Source organism: Saccoglossus kowalevskii, chromosome 18 (assembly GCF_978046115.1).
Source record: "Saccoglossus kowalevskii chromosome 18, keSacKowa6.1, whole genome shotgun sequence".
Lineage (NCBI taxonomy): Eukaryota > Metazoa > Hemichordata > Enteropneusta > Harrimaniidae > Saccoglossus > Saccoglossus kowalevskii.
The window spans coordinates 29,572,144-29,589,656 of record NC_140658.1 but is presented as its reverse complement, the minus strand read 5'-3'; the positions used below and the strand labels follow the sequence as shown (position 1 = coordinate 29,589,656).

The 17,513-nt window shown below is 38.9% G+C and overlaps 1 protein-coding gene across 5 annotated transcripts in view; it reads right to left on the bottom strand.

Moving 5' to 3' along the window:
- Tcfap2b (transcription factor AP-2 beta) overlaps positions 1–15,488 on the bottom strand; it is a 58,818-nt gene extending 43,330 nt beyond the window's left edge. The window contains exons 1-4 of one of the 5 annotated variants that reach the window (XM_085492640.1): positions 14,896–15,488; positions 13,873–14,361; positions 6,645–6,734; positions 5,998–6,058 (exon numbers count right to left, since the gene is read on the bottom strand). In XM_085492640.1, coding sequence (XP_085348766.1) covers positions 5,998–6,058; positions 6,645–6,734; positions 13,873–14,361; positions 14,896–14,940 — 685 coding nt within the window. In that variant the 5' untranslated portion in view covers positions 14,941–15,488. Of the gene's footprint in view, positions 1–5,997; positions 6,059–6,644; positions 6,735–13,872; positions 14,362–14,619; positions 14,796–14,895 lie in introns of those variants that run through there. The other 4 variants (XM_085492641.1, XM_085492643.1, XM_085492642.1 and 1 more) reach the window with 4 other exon arrangements.
- Positions 15,489–17,513: the final 2,025 nt, after the last annotated feature.

Below are 17,513 nucleotides of genomic sequence, written 5' to 3'. Positions count from 1 at the left end.
AGCTGCCGAGAGGAGGAACCGGGTATCTCAGCTGGATTTTCACACCAAACGTATAATTCACTTCATTCGGCGAAATCGAGCTTTTAAAAGTTGGACGAGTAAACAAACTATCCGAGGTCGGCGTACTGAGAAGTGGACGAGATGGAAATCTAGACCCATTACTCCCTGCTTTTGAAATCAAGTTGTCATACTTGTTCGTTCGATATAAAAATACTACATACATGTAATACTACAGTGTATATAACATTAAATTGAGAGTAATAATTAAACTGCATAACATAATATTTAATGTGAAAATATAATAAATATTGAACTAAGAATTGTGAAAAATGTAATGATTTTTACTGAAAAGGGCACAGAAACGCCAACAATTTGTTGTAGCCAAGAACAATATGGATTTTGAAATGAAACACATTTACAAGTAAATAAGAGTTTATTTCAATGAGTTTGCACTCCCTACTTGAGTCACTTGCGGCCTCTGATACCTGACGTAGCCTGTGGTCAACATACATATAGACATTGACTCAACTTGAATTAAACGAATGTACGTGTGACCTTTGGCCTAGGGGGAATACATGAAACTGGAACTTAGGTCAACAAAATTACACAATCAGAGTATAGACTCGTTTTTTTCTTTTATTTTCAATCAATATTTTTTTCGAAAATGACAGGTATTGCTGGAACGACGTCGGAAGAGAGTCACGGTCATTCCAAATACGTAAGGGACAATGTCTGAGGGATAACGCAGCATTTTTTAAATATACCAAAAAGTAACAAATAATGTCTAATGGATTCAAAAGGAAGGCTATACGGATATTTAGAAAACACTAATTAATACCTTTCCGACTCTAATAAACCCAAAGCCGTTTTTCTGTGTGTTTGGTGCGTAAAAGGGACCATTATGGCTGCGTATAAAGGCAACGCTTTTATCAGTCTCGTTCGTTAGTAGAGATTTGCTTGCTAATTCCACGGTAACAATGTATCCGCCTCAGCGAGCTGGCCGAGCAGCAGAATTAACATGAAAAGGCGGCATCAGTGAAAGCGACGAATGCTGGATAATCCGACCGCGGCCCCTCGTGTGAAGTGCGCCAATTGGAACCCTTCTTGGCGTCCGTGCGGCATTTCTGTGAGCTAGCAGGGCGAAGAACCCTTTGGGGTGTATTGGGCTGTGCGCGATTCGTGTTGGCAGCTCAGACAAAGCCCAGCCCAAGCACATTCCGTATCAACTCACTGCTGTGAATTATACCCCCCAAATCATATAATTACCCCGAGTCAGTTAACATGCTACCATAGATAGGGAGATGTTTTCGTCCATTGTCTCGTCCCATCTCAATTTAATTAGTACCATTCAGGGTGCCCTACACTCCTCATGGGAAAGCCCATACAACCTGTTGGCAACCTACAATTCCATCTGGAATGAACTAGCACTTGATAATGACACTTTCGTCTGCTATAAAAAAAATCACCACTTACATTTTTACTGTTGTGGGCACATACTGGATCAGTATTTGTGTTTACTTGTAAGCGCTTATTTGAGTTCATTCAATTATCTGCCATGCCGAAGTCTTCATCAAAACCAATCATAAACAAACGCCAACTTGCCAAGTTCAACGCAATTTATCGGTTTTGCCAATGTCATTTATGACGTCTAACGAGTAAATGCCAAACGCAATTCCTTTCAACTACGCGCGAAATTAAACTTTGCTAGGCGACGAAAATTGGGGTTGAATAGACGGGTACAATTATGACAGCAAAACGCGGTAGAAAGGTGGACAGTGGTCTTGTAATTAAACTAATAGGGCACAATAGGCCCGTCATGTAAGTTGGGCTATCTCCATTCATGACTGATTATTGCTGGCAAATATATGGTCGCATCCCATAATTGAACTTCAACTCGTCTGCGGTGATTTCCATAGAAACTGGGTATCACAAACTCTTCAACAAAGGGGATATTGAATTTCCAAAAAAAACACAAAGACCCTAAACCAATCAAAATGTTTCTTGTTCGTTAAATTGTTTATGATTAAAATAACTAAATATGCGCACATCTTAGAATAAAAATCGATATATTTTAATGTATGTTTTTTTTTTATATTTTAAATGGTTTGCAAGAAAGTGAGCATTTATTGCTAACCACTTGGCTAGTTTATGGATGGGAATGTCGAATCTATTCCTTCCCAACTCAACGGAAAGAGAGATACCGTTTATCAATTACCATTTTGTTAGCCCTTTTTTTCTTCGAGTATTTTTTCTATATCTTCGATCGCTAAATTTATAAGTTATAACGTCGCTTTATAATTATTTAAGACGACCATGCTTTGGCAGGAGTCACTAGATGCAGATTTAACGAACAAGACGAACTCTATTTTGAGTGCACTTGACAACAGCACGCCTTCAAAATATAAAAAAATCCCTATGGACAGTGTATGTCAGTCAGAACACGTGTCGAGTTTGTCTTTTATATGTAAGACCCGGAAATAACAACGAAGTCGAAATTAAACAGTAATATCAATAATTATATTCCTTTGTTTGTTAATTCGGGATATTTGGGTATTATATTTTGACGAAATACACACTGCAGCCATGACAAACTCCCTTCCTATTATTACACTAATATAACACGTGACTTAAAAGACTTTCCATATCTTAGCAATCGAGATTCGGTATTTATTGATAAATGTCAGTAAAAGTGCTAGCTTTGTTTTCCACTTAGATGGTTCCATTTATTTGTTTGCGATCATTTTGAGCAGTCATGTCCACGTTGTATCAGAGCATCCACTAAACGCACCTATCACATAAATTGTCACTATTAATAAAATATTCTTATTTAAAATGGATATTTCACGTCGACGTGACCAAGGTTAAAGAAAGGCGTAAAACTACGAATAAAACAACTCGATATACCGCCATGGTTAATTGTTCGAAAAAATCACAGATTGTCGAAAATTGTGAAGGTGTTGTTCGTTTCAATTCTCTATGGAATGGTTTAAATTACCACTCATGGTTGTATTCGGCACAATCGACGCCTTCTGAGAGTGACCCCTCTTTACTTGCTGTGTGCGAAATAGAAAATTAATATTTGTGTTCGTCTTCTTTGATCGTGAGTATAACAGATATAATTTGGTTTGGCAAAGGCTGGCAGAGACGATTCACAGTAGTACGTCTGCTGACTATTATAATATAATATCATAAAAATGAAATATTATACAAACACAATAAATAATGAAAACATAAAAAGCCCTTTCAATTGCTAAAAACCCACAGTTGTATAACTTCTATAATATATGTAGTTACACTGACGATCTTGAACAGAGAACAGCGGTGGATATCAGTACAAACACAAATAGATAGATAAATAAATAAATAAAATATAATTTACTTTCTTCTGTCAAGTCATATTTATTTTAACTGCTAGCCTGATTGTCACACTAAGTACCTTCACGACTATAACTAATATAAACGTTAGTCGCGGAAACTTAATCTCTTCGTAAATCATATTTGACGAATTGGACAATATGAGTAACGAAAAACTGTGCACTTTAGATAAACACGACTAACTATAACTCAGTGTCATTTTGTACAGATTAATTGATAAACCAATCGTACCGTTATCAACGTCGCTACATTCGAATCAGTTGATAAGCAAGATTAACTAAAGCTAATTCCCCGTACTTTAATTGATAAACCAATCGACCAACCAATCATTAGTTTAAACAACTAGTTAAAACTGGAATTACCACCACTCATTAGTTGGCAGATTAGCAAATATGTAGGCCACTGTGAACACTCCAATTGATAGGCGAACCCTACACATATAATGACCTTCAAAGTTTCTCGTAAATTAACATGGTTTTAAAACAAATTGTAACGTTGAGTTACACACCAATATGTTAATTTAATTCATGTCACGTGATTTCACAAAGAAACATGATTCTATACATATGCATATTTTCTATTCACAATTTTGAGAACACCTTCCAATCGGCATTGAAACCAACCAGTCCATACCCAGCTGTGAAATCAGGTAGATTAATGTTAGCTTAGCTCAATCCATATAATACAATACACCATATCTGATACTAACCTAAACTTGAACACCTAATTTGATAAACCAACCACATTAATATTAATCTCACTTCCAGTACTCTAGTAGATGATCCAACTAACATAATACTTACACTATTATGCACAATACTTAATAATAACTTAACCCTGAACATCTCAGTTGATAAACCAAGATTAATAAATTTACGATATTCTAAGATACTAGTAGATAATAACTAATCAGCGTAGACCATGTAAGTAGTCTTTGTAAGACCCTTAGTCAAACATACTTCAAGTGGCAGCCTATCAAACTTTAATGTAAATCTTCATTTGATTCAGCCCCTCAACTTAAAGATATTGGCCTTGTTAAAAAAAACCTGTATAGTTCTGCAATGGTGCTTTTCTCTTTCCAATTACTATAGCAACCTTTCTTACGGGCATAATCGTATTTTTCACCTAATTTGCACAGCCAAGTGAATGACACACCGCCCCTCTATCGTTCAATCAGTGGTTCTCTTATCACTTCTACTGTCATTATATCCTTAAAATCCTGTTGGTGTACACAGCGATTGAAAGCAACAAACAGACAAACACAATGCCAGGCATTGTACCACAAATGAATGAACCGGCTCGATGTTTTTTCTAAACGTTCTTTTTTTTCAAATGAGACTCAAACCGGGTGTCAACTCCCTTTCATGGGTCTAGCTCATTCTCGTCGTCTTCTTTGTAGTCCTCTATAATATAGCAGTAAACATTATGACCTCGCTATCTATACTATACTTGACGTTATTTTTCATATTCACCAGATCATTGCTTTGTGGAAACCCTTTTTCTTTCACATGTCAGTCATTTGATTCCCTTTGCTGCACCCACTACTAGCCCCTCCACCCTCCGCGCATTGTCCTCTATTTTACTTGTATTTCCCTCCTGTGACGCTGGGCAAACTCTGCTTTGTTTTTCATGACCGATAGCGCCCGAGAACTCGATTTTATTAAAATGGTTGAAATTAATATCCATGCTGTTTCTAAGATCCTATTCACACCCATAAATACGCATGATGCACCCGGCCCTTCAAGCTTTCGTCCAACTGTTCAGACAGTTGTAATGCTCCTCACTGTTCCAAATGCCACTATCTGACACTTACGTGTGCTACAATAATAGCATTTGGCGCTAACATCGTACGAAAATACTGTTTAAGAGAATTAACTGTATAGTGAAATTAAAGACGGTAGTGACTATTCCGATAATTACGCACAACATAGTGAAAAAATCTATATTGTGTTGCTAAATAGAAAGATTAACTGGTTACAGCCACACATACTCTGGCGTAAACGGTCAGCCTATCGTATTACGCGGTCTTTAATGAAACCTGTTTTAGTATGTATTAAAGCTCCGTAATAATAAGCCCACCATACAAGCGTCTTGTTAATTCTATCCCCTGCCTCATTTTCGTTAAAATGGACTCAAGTCCTTGAGCTATGGTTGATCGTATAAATCAAGGGTTGAAAACCAACGTATAAAAAAAAAAAAAAAAAAAAAAAAAAACAGCAGTGCTAGTTTCGTGTGATTTTGTATTTCTTGTTTTCAAATTATTTTTAACAAGCATAGCTGTATGTTGTCTAAATCACTCAAAATTGACGGACGAATAAATGGCACACCGTTATTAGGAAGACGAGAATTCGCAGATGTTTAGCACGGCAAACAGAGACCCACACTGCCGGTGAATGCGAGGAACGAATCAGGTCATTCATTAAATAGATGCGCCCTGTTATGACGCGACGTATCAAAGTCACGGCTTGCTTTTATAACAAGGTTTTTACATCCGCTAATTACACAAATTAACCAATAACAAGAACACAACAAAACCAGGAATAAAATTGGGAACCGAAACTCGCTATCTGAACACACACCGTGACGGACGCTAAAATAAAGAAGATGATAATGTTAACTCACCCTTTCTGATCACTGAGTTGTGTTCACCGGCAATAAAGGTACCTGTGTCATCGCCAGCTTGCTGTAGAAACGAAAGAAATTAAACGCTGTAAGCAAGACTGAAAAAAGCCAAGAGGACAGAGTTGGATGAATGTTGATGTGCATAAGTGTGGGCAGATATATGATATATATTATATATATGAAAACAACAAGAGTAAGCCAAGACTTGGATCAGCTACGCTGTGTCTGTGTCTCCTATCATTTTTGTTATTAACTGTTTTTAAATCACATGAGCAATTGTTTTTGCTAATTGTAACTGTGTCTGTAATTAGCATACCCAAATCGCAGATAAATAATAATACCCAGCGAATATTTCAAGTAGATTGTTTGCAATTATGAGTAATTTCAGTGTTGTATGTAAATAAAGTAATGTAAATACCAGGCCACTGGTTATTTATATGGTCATGCATCAAAGGACGCATTTCTTACATGGCCTATGGGCAAATAAGGAGACCGTCTGTCATACTTTTTTATGATGCCGCAACACTTAATAAAGGAACCGTTGGTGAAAACTTAGAAAACGGAGTAGGGGGTTTCAAAATGGCCACTCCTCGTGATATACAAGCAAATACTATATATTATCGGAGAATGATGATGGAGATACTAACATTATGGTCTCCATAACGCATCCACTGAACTGCTGCATCGTAATAGCTGTACTGGCCTTTCCATTTCAGCCATGTCTCGCCACTGTTCGTCTGTGTAAATAACGTTAGTTATAACATTTTAATAAAGTGTCAGTGTCATTTTCCAGTCCACGTTATTCTAAATGCTAAAACCCAATCGACAATCGTCTCGAATGAAATTGCACCTCTAGTTTCAGTTATTTTTGTTTTGTTTACTTATTTTGCAACAACAGTAACAACAACAACAAATGTTAATAAAAAATGGTCGCCTACTTATACTAAATATTATTTTCTACCTTGACTGTCACACAATGGAAACTATCAAAAACCAGTACGTATACAAGTTGAACGTGTCTGAGGCATCGCAGCCCGAAATGAATAGAATACTCGTGTTTGAATACAAAGATACCTTATGAACGGGGAGTGATTTTATTTTAACAATATGGGCCATTTATTGTGGACATAAACGATAAACATGATCACTAATAGTAGTGAAGAGCGAGAAGTCTCCTTCTTCAACTCAAGTACTCTTGAGTCTGATTTTACCATAGGAATGAATCACTAGCACAGAGTCTAATTGTTTACACAAGAAATCAGCCCAACCAAACGTATGAGTAAGGCTCATTCAATCAGCCGGGTCTATAGAAGAGAATACAACAACAAAGGAGGAGGTGATTGCGGAGCCATTGATGAGAAGGTAGATAGTAAGAAAGCGTGTTCAAGAATGTTTTAAGCTTAGAGACTCTACTAGAAAAAAGGATATACTGAACTACGTATGTCGCCGACTACGCCTCGTGAAGCACTCCCCATCGGGATAACAATGTGGACTTGTGCAAAAAAAACATTCGTCGATGAATGTGCTACGATGAACGGGCAAACGGAGATCGTATTGGTGAAATAAAATACCAACAAAAAGGCCAATTATTGGGTTGTTAACTTGGAGGCAATTAGAGCAAACTTTTGGTCAATAACTTGCAATTAACTGAAATTTAGAAGGAAAGGGGAAAAAGAACTCTAAAAGTGGACATAACAATGAGAACACGGTATAGGAGCATCCATACAACGCTCCCCACTTATGGATGTAAAACATGATAACTATTGACAAACAGACTTGAAATGGAATTCGAAAACTGCTCTGCGTAATCTTTGTACTAAATCGATAAATTTACGGGGAATTTCTTGCATCAATCAATCACAAAGCGACAACACAGAAGACAATACCGTTTTTTTTTTTATTTACAGTACATGTTCTAGTAACTACTTGTGTACACGGCCCGTACTGCTGACTGACACCGTGCCCTTGCTGTACATGTGAATATCATCCAAGCCTTTCAAATCTTTGCAAGAAAAAAAGGAAGACATTTTGACGGTAATTCTCGATAACGTTGTCTGTATTTTTTTTCTAGTGTGACGTTCACTAGATAAGAATTGAAATCGAACACCAACTGGTATGACCGCTGTATCGTTTACCGAGACAAGAGCGTAAATTAGCAATGGCCTCCGCTAGGCTGTGATTCAAACCTGTCTACAAGAATCAAATTGTAAAAGGAGAGTTTTACCGAATGTATATCAGAATTTTGCAAGTATTCCGAACACAGTTGAGTGAGTGATGCAGGTATATTCTAGTGGTTACGACGAACGCGATGTCGTATATTCGCAGAAACCGCGTACTATATAATAAACAAACAGCATAGGTGAAACGGTCTGAATCTCACCCGGGATCTCCCTCGTGTTAGTATGCGAAACGGATGTATAATGGATTTTTTCCCAGTTTATACTCGCATATAACATTTCAGAGCAAACATAGAAGGCATGCCTCCAACAGTTCCACAGCAGGTTGTAATAAACTGGCGCTATTTCTCTAGACTGTGTCTAAGCACTGATTCAAGATAGGAATGGAGATCGAGGGGCACAGCCAGCGAGACGATCCAATGATACCGTACGATCCCAACAGGGAACACTTGTAAGTTCACGTTAGACCGCCACGCACTGCCAGTGTTACGAACACATCGCGCAGGTAATTAAAATCCAATCGTCCGCGCGTCCCACGTGTTCAGTATGAATGACAGGCAAAGCGAAGGAAAAAATAAATAAAAATGTAAGCGATTGTTTAGAGTGAATTGTCAGTTAAGTGACTAGGCTGAAGTCTGAATTGTATTGTTAATCTATTAAATTGCCATGGTAATCCTAGGTTTTAGGATGGGACTGGATTAATGTCTCCATGCAGTGGGACAAATCAACTTTCTCGTGCCCCACGAGAATTGGGGCTGACAAAACGACCGTTAAAGAAGTGTTATTCCTTGACTGCTGTAACGCAGTATTAAAAGGAGGCGTTAATCGATTCGCACAAGGTAACATCTGAGTGTCACACACGGGCGAGTTACTTGGCGAACAGCGAGTAAAATTAGCTATGACGCTATAACCAAATTTACACTAACAAAATTACCGTTTGTAATTCCCGAAAACCCCCTAGTTGTATTGGCTAGCACACTACACACTATGCGTTATTCAGTAATTTCAATATTTAACTACAATTATACATTATGCATTGTTATGTGATATACAGGACAGGTAGCGTTACAACTTATTATTGCAGACAAATTCTACTTTGTAATCGTCACGGATGGCGTAGGCGACATTTTGAATTGCGAAGCGATTTAATTTTTATATTTAAAGTGTTCTCGACTCTATACGTCTGACTGTAACATATCTACCACTATCACCATCTCACTATTATCTGTGTAGCTAAAAAACTATAGATTTTACATTATACGCTGACACAGATGCAAACTATTACCATGACAACATAACTATGTTCGAATGTGTATTAGCATTTCACGCAGCCCATTAATAAGCTAAGGTGTAACTGAAAAAGACACCTTTGAGTAGAAGATGCGAAAGATGTTTTTACCCTCTGCACTGATCTATTTCAGAGCCCGGCAGCTGTAGAGCAATTGCTTTCATGGAAAGGCACTCCAGAATAGTAAAATTTATTCATAATCCCAGGTCTAAGGAAATTGCCTCAGCTATGTGAGAAGATGGGTTGACCTTTGAGTATGAACAATTTAGCTTGCAGATTTAGAAAATCTAATAATACAAACTGAAAAAGGGGAATGCAGCTTTTCCCAAAGCTCGCTAGGTTTGTTCAATCTATCATACAGTGTGTAAGCCCAGTCTTGACTATACGTAAATGGCCGCATACACACACAACAAAATACATTTAATAAAATGTCCGGCATCCGAAAACAAATATTTCATTTGCTTCTTAGAAGCATTTGTATTATTAAAAAGTGAATTTTCGTTTATTTTTTTCTATTTGGTTTGTGGCTATTTCAGAGAGTTGGGCGAAGTAATCAGACAGTGGCTGGTACTGTGCATTATGAGTCAAAGCCACGGGCCACGTGTCGAAAACCGAAGATAGATACAACAATTTAAAACAATATTTAATGACCAAGCTTGAAATCTCACATCTTACTTGTCACTTCTCTTGATCACTGGTCCTTGACAAAGCAGAAAATAGCTCGCACATTATACCAATTCCCCCATTTATATGCTGTAATCAAAGGGACTAAGTACTCATCGATTTGGAAGGCGTGTTACCTATGCGAATTCTCTCACATAGCACGATGCCAGTCTGGTCTACAACGCCTTGGCCAGTATGTGTAACCTATTCTAGGTTGAGATTAGCTGAAGTTGAACACACAAACGAAGAAATCCAAGACTATACAAAATAAATAATTGACAATAACTATGGATTGGATGCTGTAAGTAAATTGTATTTGGTCCCACGTGACTTCATATAAGATATAGTGCCACATAAAAGAGCAATAACGCAGTGTTATGCTAAATTCTATTGTGTTCCCTTCCAACCGAATATCATGGCGTCTTTTATGTCTACAAAGTTTGATATAAATAGATTGGTTTGGCAGTACAATGTAGGAATCAACCTACTGTCACGTCCTCGGGGCTAGCGATATTTTGAAAACAACCCGAAATTTTCTGATAAAAGATATACAAGTGTTTCTTTGTTACGTTGGTAACATTCTGGTGTGTCCCTGTGATCTGCTTATTAGAAAAATTAGAGAGCCTCTTGTGTACATGATTTCGTCAAATTCTTCACAAATATCAAATAATCATATTGACAAAAAGAATAATTTCTCGTTGGGGGATGTATGCAAATTACAGACGCTGGGATGGAGAAAAACAACAAGTTAAATATATCAAGTTGAATGAATGTATGAATGAATGAATGAACGAACGAATGAATGAATGATTGAATGAATGAATGAACGAACGAATGAATGAATGAATAAACTGTTTGTGGCGATGATCTGGTAAAACAAAAAAGCTAAATCAGTACCGATGACGACTGTGCGTGTATAAAGCAAACGAACTTAATGAGACTATGAGAAATAAAGCCAAAATCGTCTCATATGTCAAGAAAAATGATTGAACGGCAATGGCAGCTTTGCGCACAATAATTACTACATTATTGGTCTGAGGCTAGTGAGTAAGTAACGGGTAGTGATTGTATTAAAAGGATCCCACAACTCTATGCCAAGTCACTATTCGGCTGATCATAGTATCTTGCCTTGATTTTGAGCACTTTCGGTAGTGAAAAATGCACATCGGCGTCTTTAAGGGAAAAGGAGGAGTCAGGGGACAATAACTGCCGAGTGAAATTTAGGTGGTCCTCGGACTCAGGACATTGTACTGAATTTAAGGCCAATGTAATGAGCTAAGCATGCGGAAAAAAGGACTGTATCTGGAATTTGAATGAATCAATGAATCGACAAATGGAGTGCAGAACTCTCTAACGCCCGGTATGATTCACATCCTGGGTTCACTGGTGTCTGTCTATAAGCAGGCCGTGGCCTCCAATTCTTTGCTACTCTACGATCACCCCGCTGCTAATCGACCACCGAAAACCCACTGGACATGGACAAGTCGTAACACATCCACCGACTGTCGTTGAATTCGGGGATAAACTTTGCGATCAGCGGCTAGAAGGTCTCAGAGTAATTAGACTCAAGCGAAAGCTTTGGAATTCTAATATGCATATATGCTTGTTTTGAAATGAGCTAAAACCGTAAACGGCGTGAGTTAAAAGTGGCACTTGGACATGTTTTGTTCTTGTCTTCTCTGTTAATGCTTGTCCCGTATATAGTGTAGCTACATTTGCATGTATTCCTTTGTGTTAAACAAACCAAATGAGTGCATTTCTTGTGTACATTGCTCTCAGGCCCCCAAACACATGAATAGATACAAAACGATTCTCTCCGCTTCACTCCGTTGCTTTATTCACTGCCCCGTTTACTCACTTACAATGCCCCCTACAATTCCATTGGTAACATTCCTCGTTCACACTGTAAACTCCTAAAATTCATCTTCCTACGTGTTATTTTATATTTTGTACAAGGGACTTCATTTTTAACATGCTAACACCAATGCACACGGAAGTATATTTTTTGAGAAAAAAGAAAATGGTGGCCAGATTCGAAGGTAGTTGGGCGAAACAACAACCGTCTGTTTGTGTTGTTGTACACTACTGTACATAATTTTAACACAAGTTGTAGATGGGTGTTGTAGGATAAGTTGCAACTGCGCTGAGTGTGTGCCTATGTGTACACAGTGTGCGATGTAAACGGAATGAACGGTACGGTCTCTTTTAGTGGGGCCAGTTTGTGATACGCAGATCATCGCTAGTCACCATATCAAAAATACGACTGCGTTAGGACGTGTGTTGTTACGTATTTAGTTCGATTCCTCGCTCCTTGCTTTTAAAACAGCTTAAAACCAAAGGGGGGATATATACAACTGGTCGAATCCGACGTCCCAGTAGGCATCGACTAGATTGTTTTCCTAATCACACCATGAGAACATATGATAGGGAAAAACAAACAAAATTTCAACTAAGCAACTAAGCAGGATTAAAATAACTATTCGACCAAATTTATTTTACAATCAAATAAAAATAAACACTGGCGATTTTTTACTGCTGTCGGTAAATGGACTGCATCTCCAAAGAACGAATAAAATGCAAGAATTTAAGCACCTATAATGAATAAGAAACCACTCAATAGCCAACGTAGATGAAAGACGACAGAAACAAACGTCAACTTAAGAATGAGTCAATATTTGGAAGTCTAAACACAGAGAACATTTCATTTCGTTTAAAGTTGTATAAGGGGCATTGATTATAGAACTGGCTGAATGGAGGTAAGAATATTGGATTTATAGTGTGACGCATCTTGCCAGCATGGACTGATCGGAGTATACTATTAGTTTGGGACTCACACGAGATACTAGTATTAATTTTTGTCTCTGTAATTTAGTGAAATGAATAGACCGGTCTTAAATCTTAGACTAGTTAAATGACAAATAGGCTGTTATAACGAGGTGTAAACGTGTGATGGTGGGTTAGCAAAAATACGTTCTAATGTTGTAAGTTTCACCAATATCTAACAGACCCGTGAATGCTGTTGGTCACCCACTAAACAACGCCGAGCGGGCGGCTCTGATATGCTTCTTCAATACTCCTGAATGGCCACTAGTCGAAATTAAATTACAGCGCGTTAAAGAACTTCAATATATCGACGATGTTTGCTATTTTTGTGTTAGTTTACGTTCGTCTAAAATAACCTACGACGACAATGCATACCCTGAACATACACACAAATTCATGAGATATACAAAAAAACATATTCGTCTGTGTTTCAAGGTAACCCGGGCACTGGCAGTCGAGAAGACAAGTTTAGCGTGCCACTGCAATGGACTCGATAGTCACAGATTCGAAGTCACTACAGTGTGCCGTTAACGACGACCAATACATGATCATTAAAATTGGTAAGAGATAATTTAAAAAAATATTTGCAATATTATTATGCGTATTAAATGTTCAAATAAACTGATATAACCATATATTATTAGGATTTTTTTACTGAATAGCGGTGCAGTTTCAAACGAAAACGATCATCTCCAAAAGTTTGCTCATGTTTTGGGTTGTTATTAAAATGAAAACTCTAAACTATTCACAGACACAGCGAAACGTGAACACGACTAAGCATAAACCATCAAATATATAAAACGTTAGCAACAAAACAAGAAAAAAGAAAGAATATTGATGATAAAAACAAGGATAATAATAAACAAATAAATTAATAATTAAGTTCGATATAGAGAAATTATAAACGATAGTTGATGTGCGTACCTGTGAGTCTGAGTCCAACCCATGGCCTAGACTGGAGCCGTGTAGCAGCAAATCGGTGTCTGGATTCCCGAGGCCGTGGTGGCCTCCATGTACTAACACATCGGGACGGCGAACCCCACCGTAGTCTCGTCTACCGTCCAATGCAGAAAGTTGTGACATGCTGGGGTGCATGTTGGTTTGCAGATGCAGTGGGTCGGTATCGTCCCTATGTCGCAAGACATGCTGTGGGCGTTGTTGCAGTTGGTGGTAATGTTGTTGGGGTTGGTGCAGGGTATTAAGGTGAGAATACGGATCTGTGTTAACATGATGGTGAAAATCCAACTGTGACGGTTGCTGTGGGATGTTGTAGGGCGGTGGAAAATACGGGGGTTGGAAATCCGTAGTCGGAGTATGCGACAGTCTCGGTGCCGACGAGAAAGACGACGTCGAATTACCGACAGTTCCTGTGGTAAAACCTGATCTGTGGCCAGTCACAAGATCACTCCGCTCCTAGGAAATAAACAGAAAAATAACGTCAGTATGATATAAATTGAAAAAAACAAAAAAAAAAACAACAAAAGTGCACGACTTTCACAAAAGAAATTTATAAACATTTTTGCTGGGAAGGAAAGTGAGGGACTTTGACGTTGGTGAAGTGCCTGTGTTAATACGAGTACGTGCAATGCAAGGATCCAAACTATTAACAAAAAAGTCACATTGAGTGGTCGGTCAGTTCATGCACGGCCGAATCAATGCATGTATACTAACATTACTCTGGACTCAGAACATGCGTACACACAAAAACACCAACCGCAGTACTACCAACTAAACAAATGTTACGAGTTAGTTGATAGTACTGTACGTGAGTGTTAGGAAGACCGAGTGACGAAGGATGCAACCAGAGCGCTTAGTACCGGCCTTCACGCACTCTCACATGTCGGGCCGGTCCTAGTTTCACATTGACTAGGGATATAAATGACAAGCTGAGTGGTGAAGGCTGATAAATAGGAACAAGTAGGATTATTGTTGGAAAATTCGAAGCACCTCGGAGCCGTAGCTTGAGTCAATCAAAGAGTGGATTGAGGGCATGCCGCCGGGAGGACAAGGATTCGGTTGTGAGTTGCTTGGATTGCTGAGAGACTTCTGAGTGGTGCGCCGCCGACTCGTGTACGTTTATACTGACTCTTATTGAGAACACACGTTGGTGGAGGTTGCAGCGCTTAATAAAGGGCTCCTACCTGAGCCATGCCTGCGTGTAACACCTCTCACTATAGGGTTGGAGAGGTTGTACGAATGGGTCCTATCGAGTCCAGTTTGGTGCATTAAGTCCAATCATGGGTAAAAAACGTCGATTTCCGTATTTGTACGAACAGTATAGTAGTTGGTCCCCACTATGCTACACGTAAACACAACACTGAACTGACTACGGAGGTCAAATCCCCTTGTAACAGCCGATTGATTGAAACTGAAGAGCAATGCTCGGGATCGAGTCCTATTCGAAACAAAATACTGCCTTCGGGCGACGAGTTGGTATAACAAGGACAGAAAAGAGACGCCGGGCTTGAAGCTCACTCGCTTTGTGCCATAGGGTTGACTCGTACACTGCAGCCTGGTTTATGCACAGTTTATTCTCGCTACGTAGTCCTGTCAGTTTTAGCCCTCTTTCGTTTTTCGTCTGTTTGTGGTGCCGAAAGCCCAACCCCCTTTCACCAAAGCTCTTTTACTATGCTAGCATGCCTTGAATGGCTTGCTAGACATATTATTAATGAAGTAAACGGCGCGCGTACTAAATTATTCCTCAATTAAGTTTGCAATGCGATTGGTGGACACCACCGCTTAGCTAACACTGTCTGAATACATTATCCTAGCATGGACCTTGATTGACAGTTTCCACTTAACAAATCCCCTCTTCGTCTGTCACAAAACACCCAATAGTGTCCTTTAAATAAATAGCAGGGCGGAGCACACTATCATCCGTTTTCTGTACACGGTGTTGGCGTTTGTCGCATTGCTTTGTGGGCGTGGTTAGAAATCTCCCATACTTCCACTACCCTATTCGCATTGATTACCGTACTTTCTGGCGCTAGAGGGGGTACCTTTATGTGGTAGCGCGGAAGATAACTTACATTTCTGTGTGCTCAGTATACATTGTACAATGGTTTGCTAAGTTCGATAGTGTCTAGCGGTATATCGCCACGACTGAAATAGTTATTACGAATATCTTAAACTTCCGTGATTAGGTATAAAACGGGTGCATTGCACGATTTAACTTGATATCTCAGAGATTTGTTTTATGGTAACATTGGATGCATGTGTCTGTCGAATACAGCGAGGGTAACGGAAGATATAAAATTCGAACCAAAGTCGCAATTATAAACACGCTAATTGTGCTCCGGTAACTCTTCCTATTCGGTGTAATTATATAGAGTGTAATGTTACAAACGCACAGTGTGGCTAATTTCAGTGGCAACAGGGCGCAGTTGACATGCTCGATCCACAGAGATATCGAATGCCACCACGCTCTGATTAGCTATCCGATCTTTACACATGCAGCAAAAAGCACGCACACAAACAATCACACATGCGCAACTTGCACTCATGTAAACTAAAGGTTAAAACATATCAGAAATAAAATATGTGTGTTTGATGTTTATACATTCTATCAGTTTACTGTACACTGTATATTTAATTGCAAGTGTCATAACAATAATATACGCCTTTGTAAATGAATATGTGGGTATGCAATTAAAAAAAATACCGACACTGTTTTTTTGGAAGCATGAGCGATAGTCTAAATAGGCACTTGGTGGTGGAACAATTTCCGAAGACTTGGGAGAGAGCGGTCAGAATGCATATGCATGTTTGTGCGTGTGAACAGACCAGTCGTTCGGTTAATTAATTCGAGGAATAGGCAAATGTAATCTCTTTCACCTGTGTTACATGGCATTCAAACGGAATTTAAGTGCTCTGGACTATTTTGAGTCTGACGTGTTCGGCTTTTGCAGTCACCTTTAGCTGGTAACCGAAGCGAAAGCGCCAACCTCTCGGCGATCAAGTGTGTGTTCTCTCAAAGTAGTCTCCGCCAATAAGTTGCCGCATCAGCGAACATCCCCGCCCTGGCTATCCCATAATTCCCGACGAAAAATACAGAAGTTTCTTTGATGTACCCGAGGTGGGGGTTTAGTTGTGCGGTATTACTTACCTCGTTCGAAATTCAATACGCAGCCTGTTTGGATGGCAAATTATGGGGGCGGAGACTACCGATGGACTTCCACACAACTTCAAAAGCGGCACTTTAGTGTTTGGACATATTAAAGGAATTTGATACAACATAGTACACAGACACACACATTGGCCGATTGATTATTTGTGTACCGAATAACTCAATGATTTTAGAAGCTTGTTTGTTTGCCCACTTTTCAATCAAGCCAACTTTTAGTTTCTACGCTAGATGGCCATCCAATTCGTTAGAAATTAACTGTACATGTTAACCGTTATTTTAATCTGATCATTGAGCCTCAACATGCCATCTGTGTCAGTAGTATATTACTTAGAAGTTATTTTTTGTAGAATGACAGAGTTATGTATACTAACTACATTTAAACGGAATTATCGCCCTCATACGTGTAAACTCCGTGAAGTTCTCTCCCAGGGTGTAACCT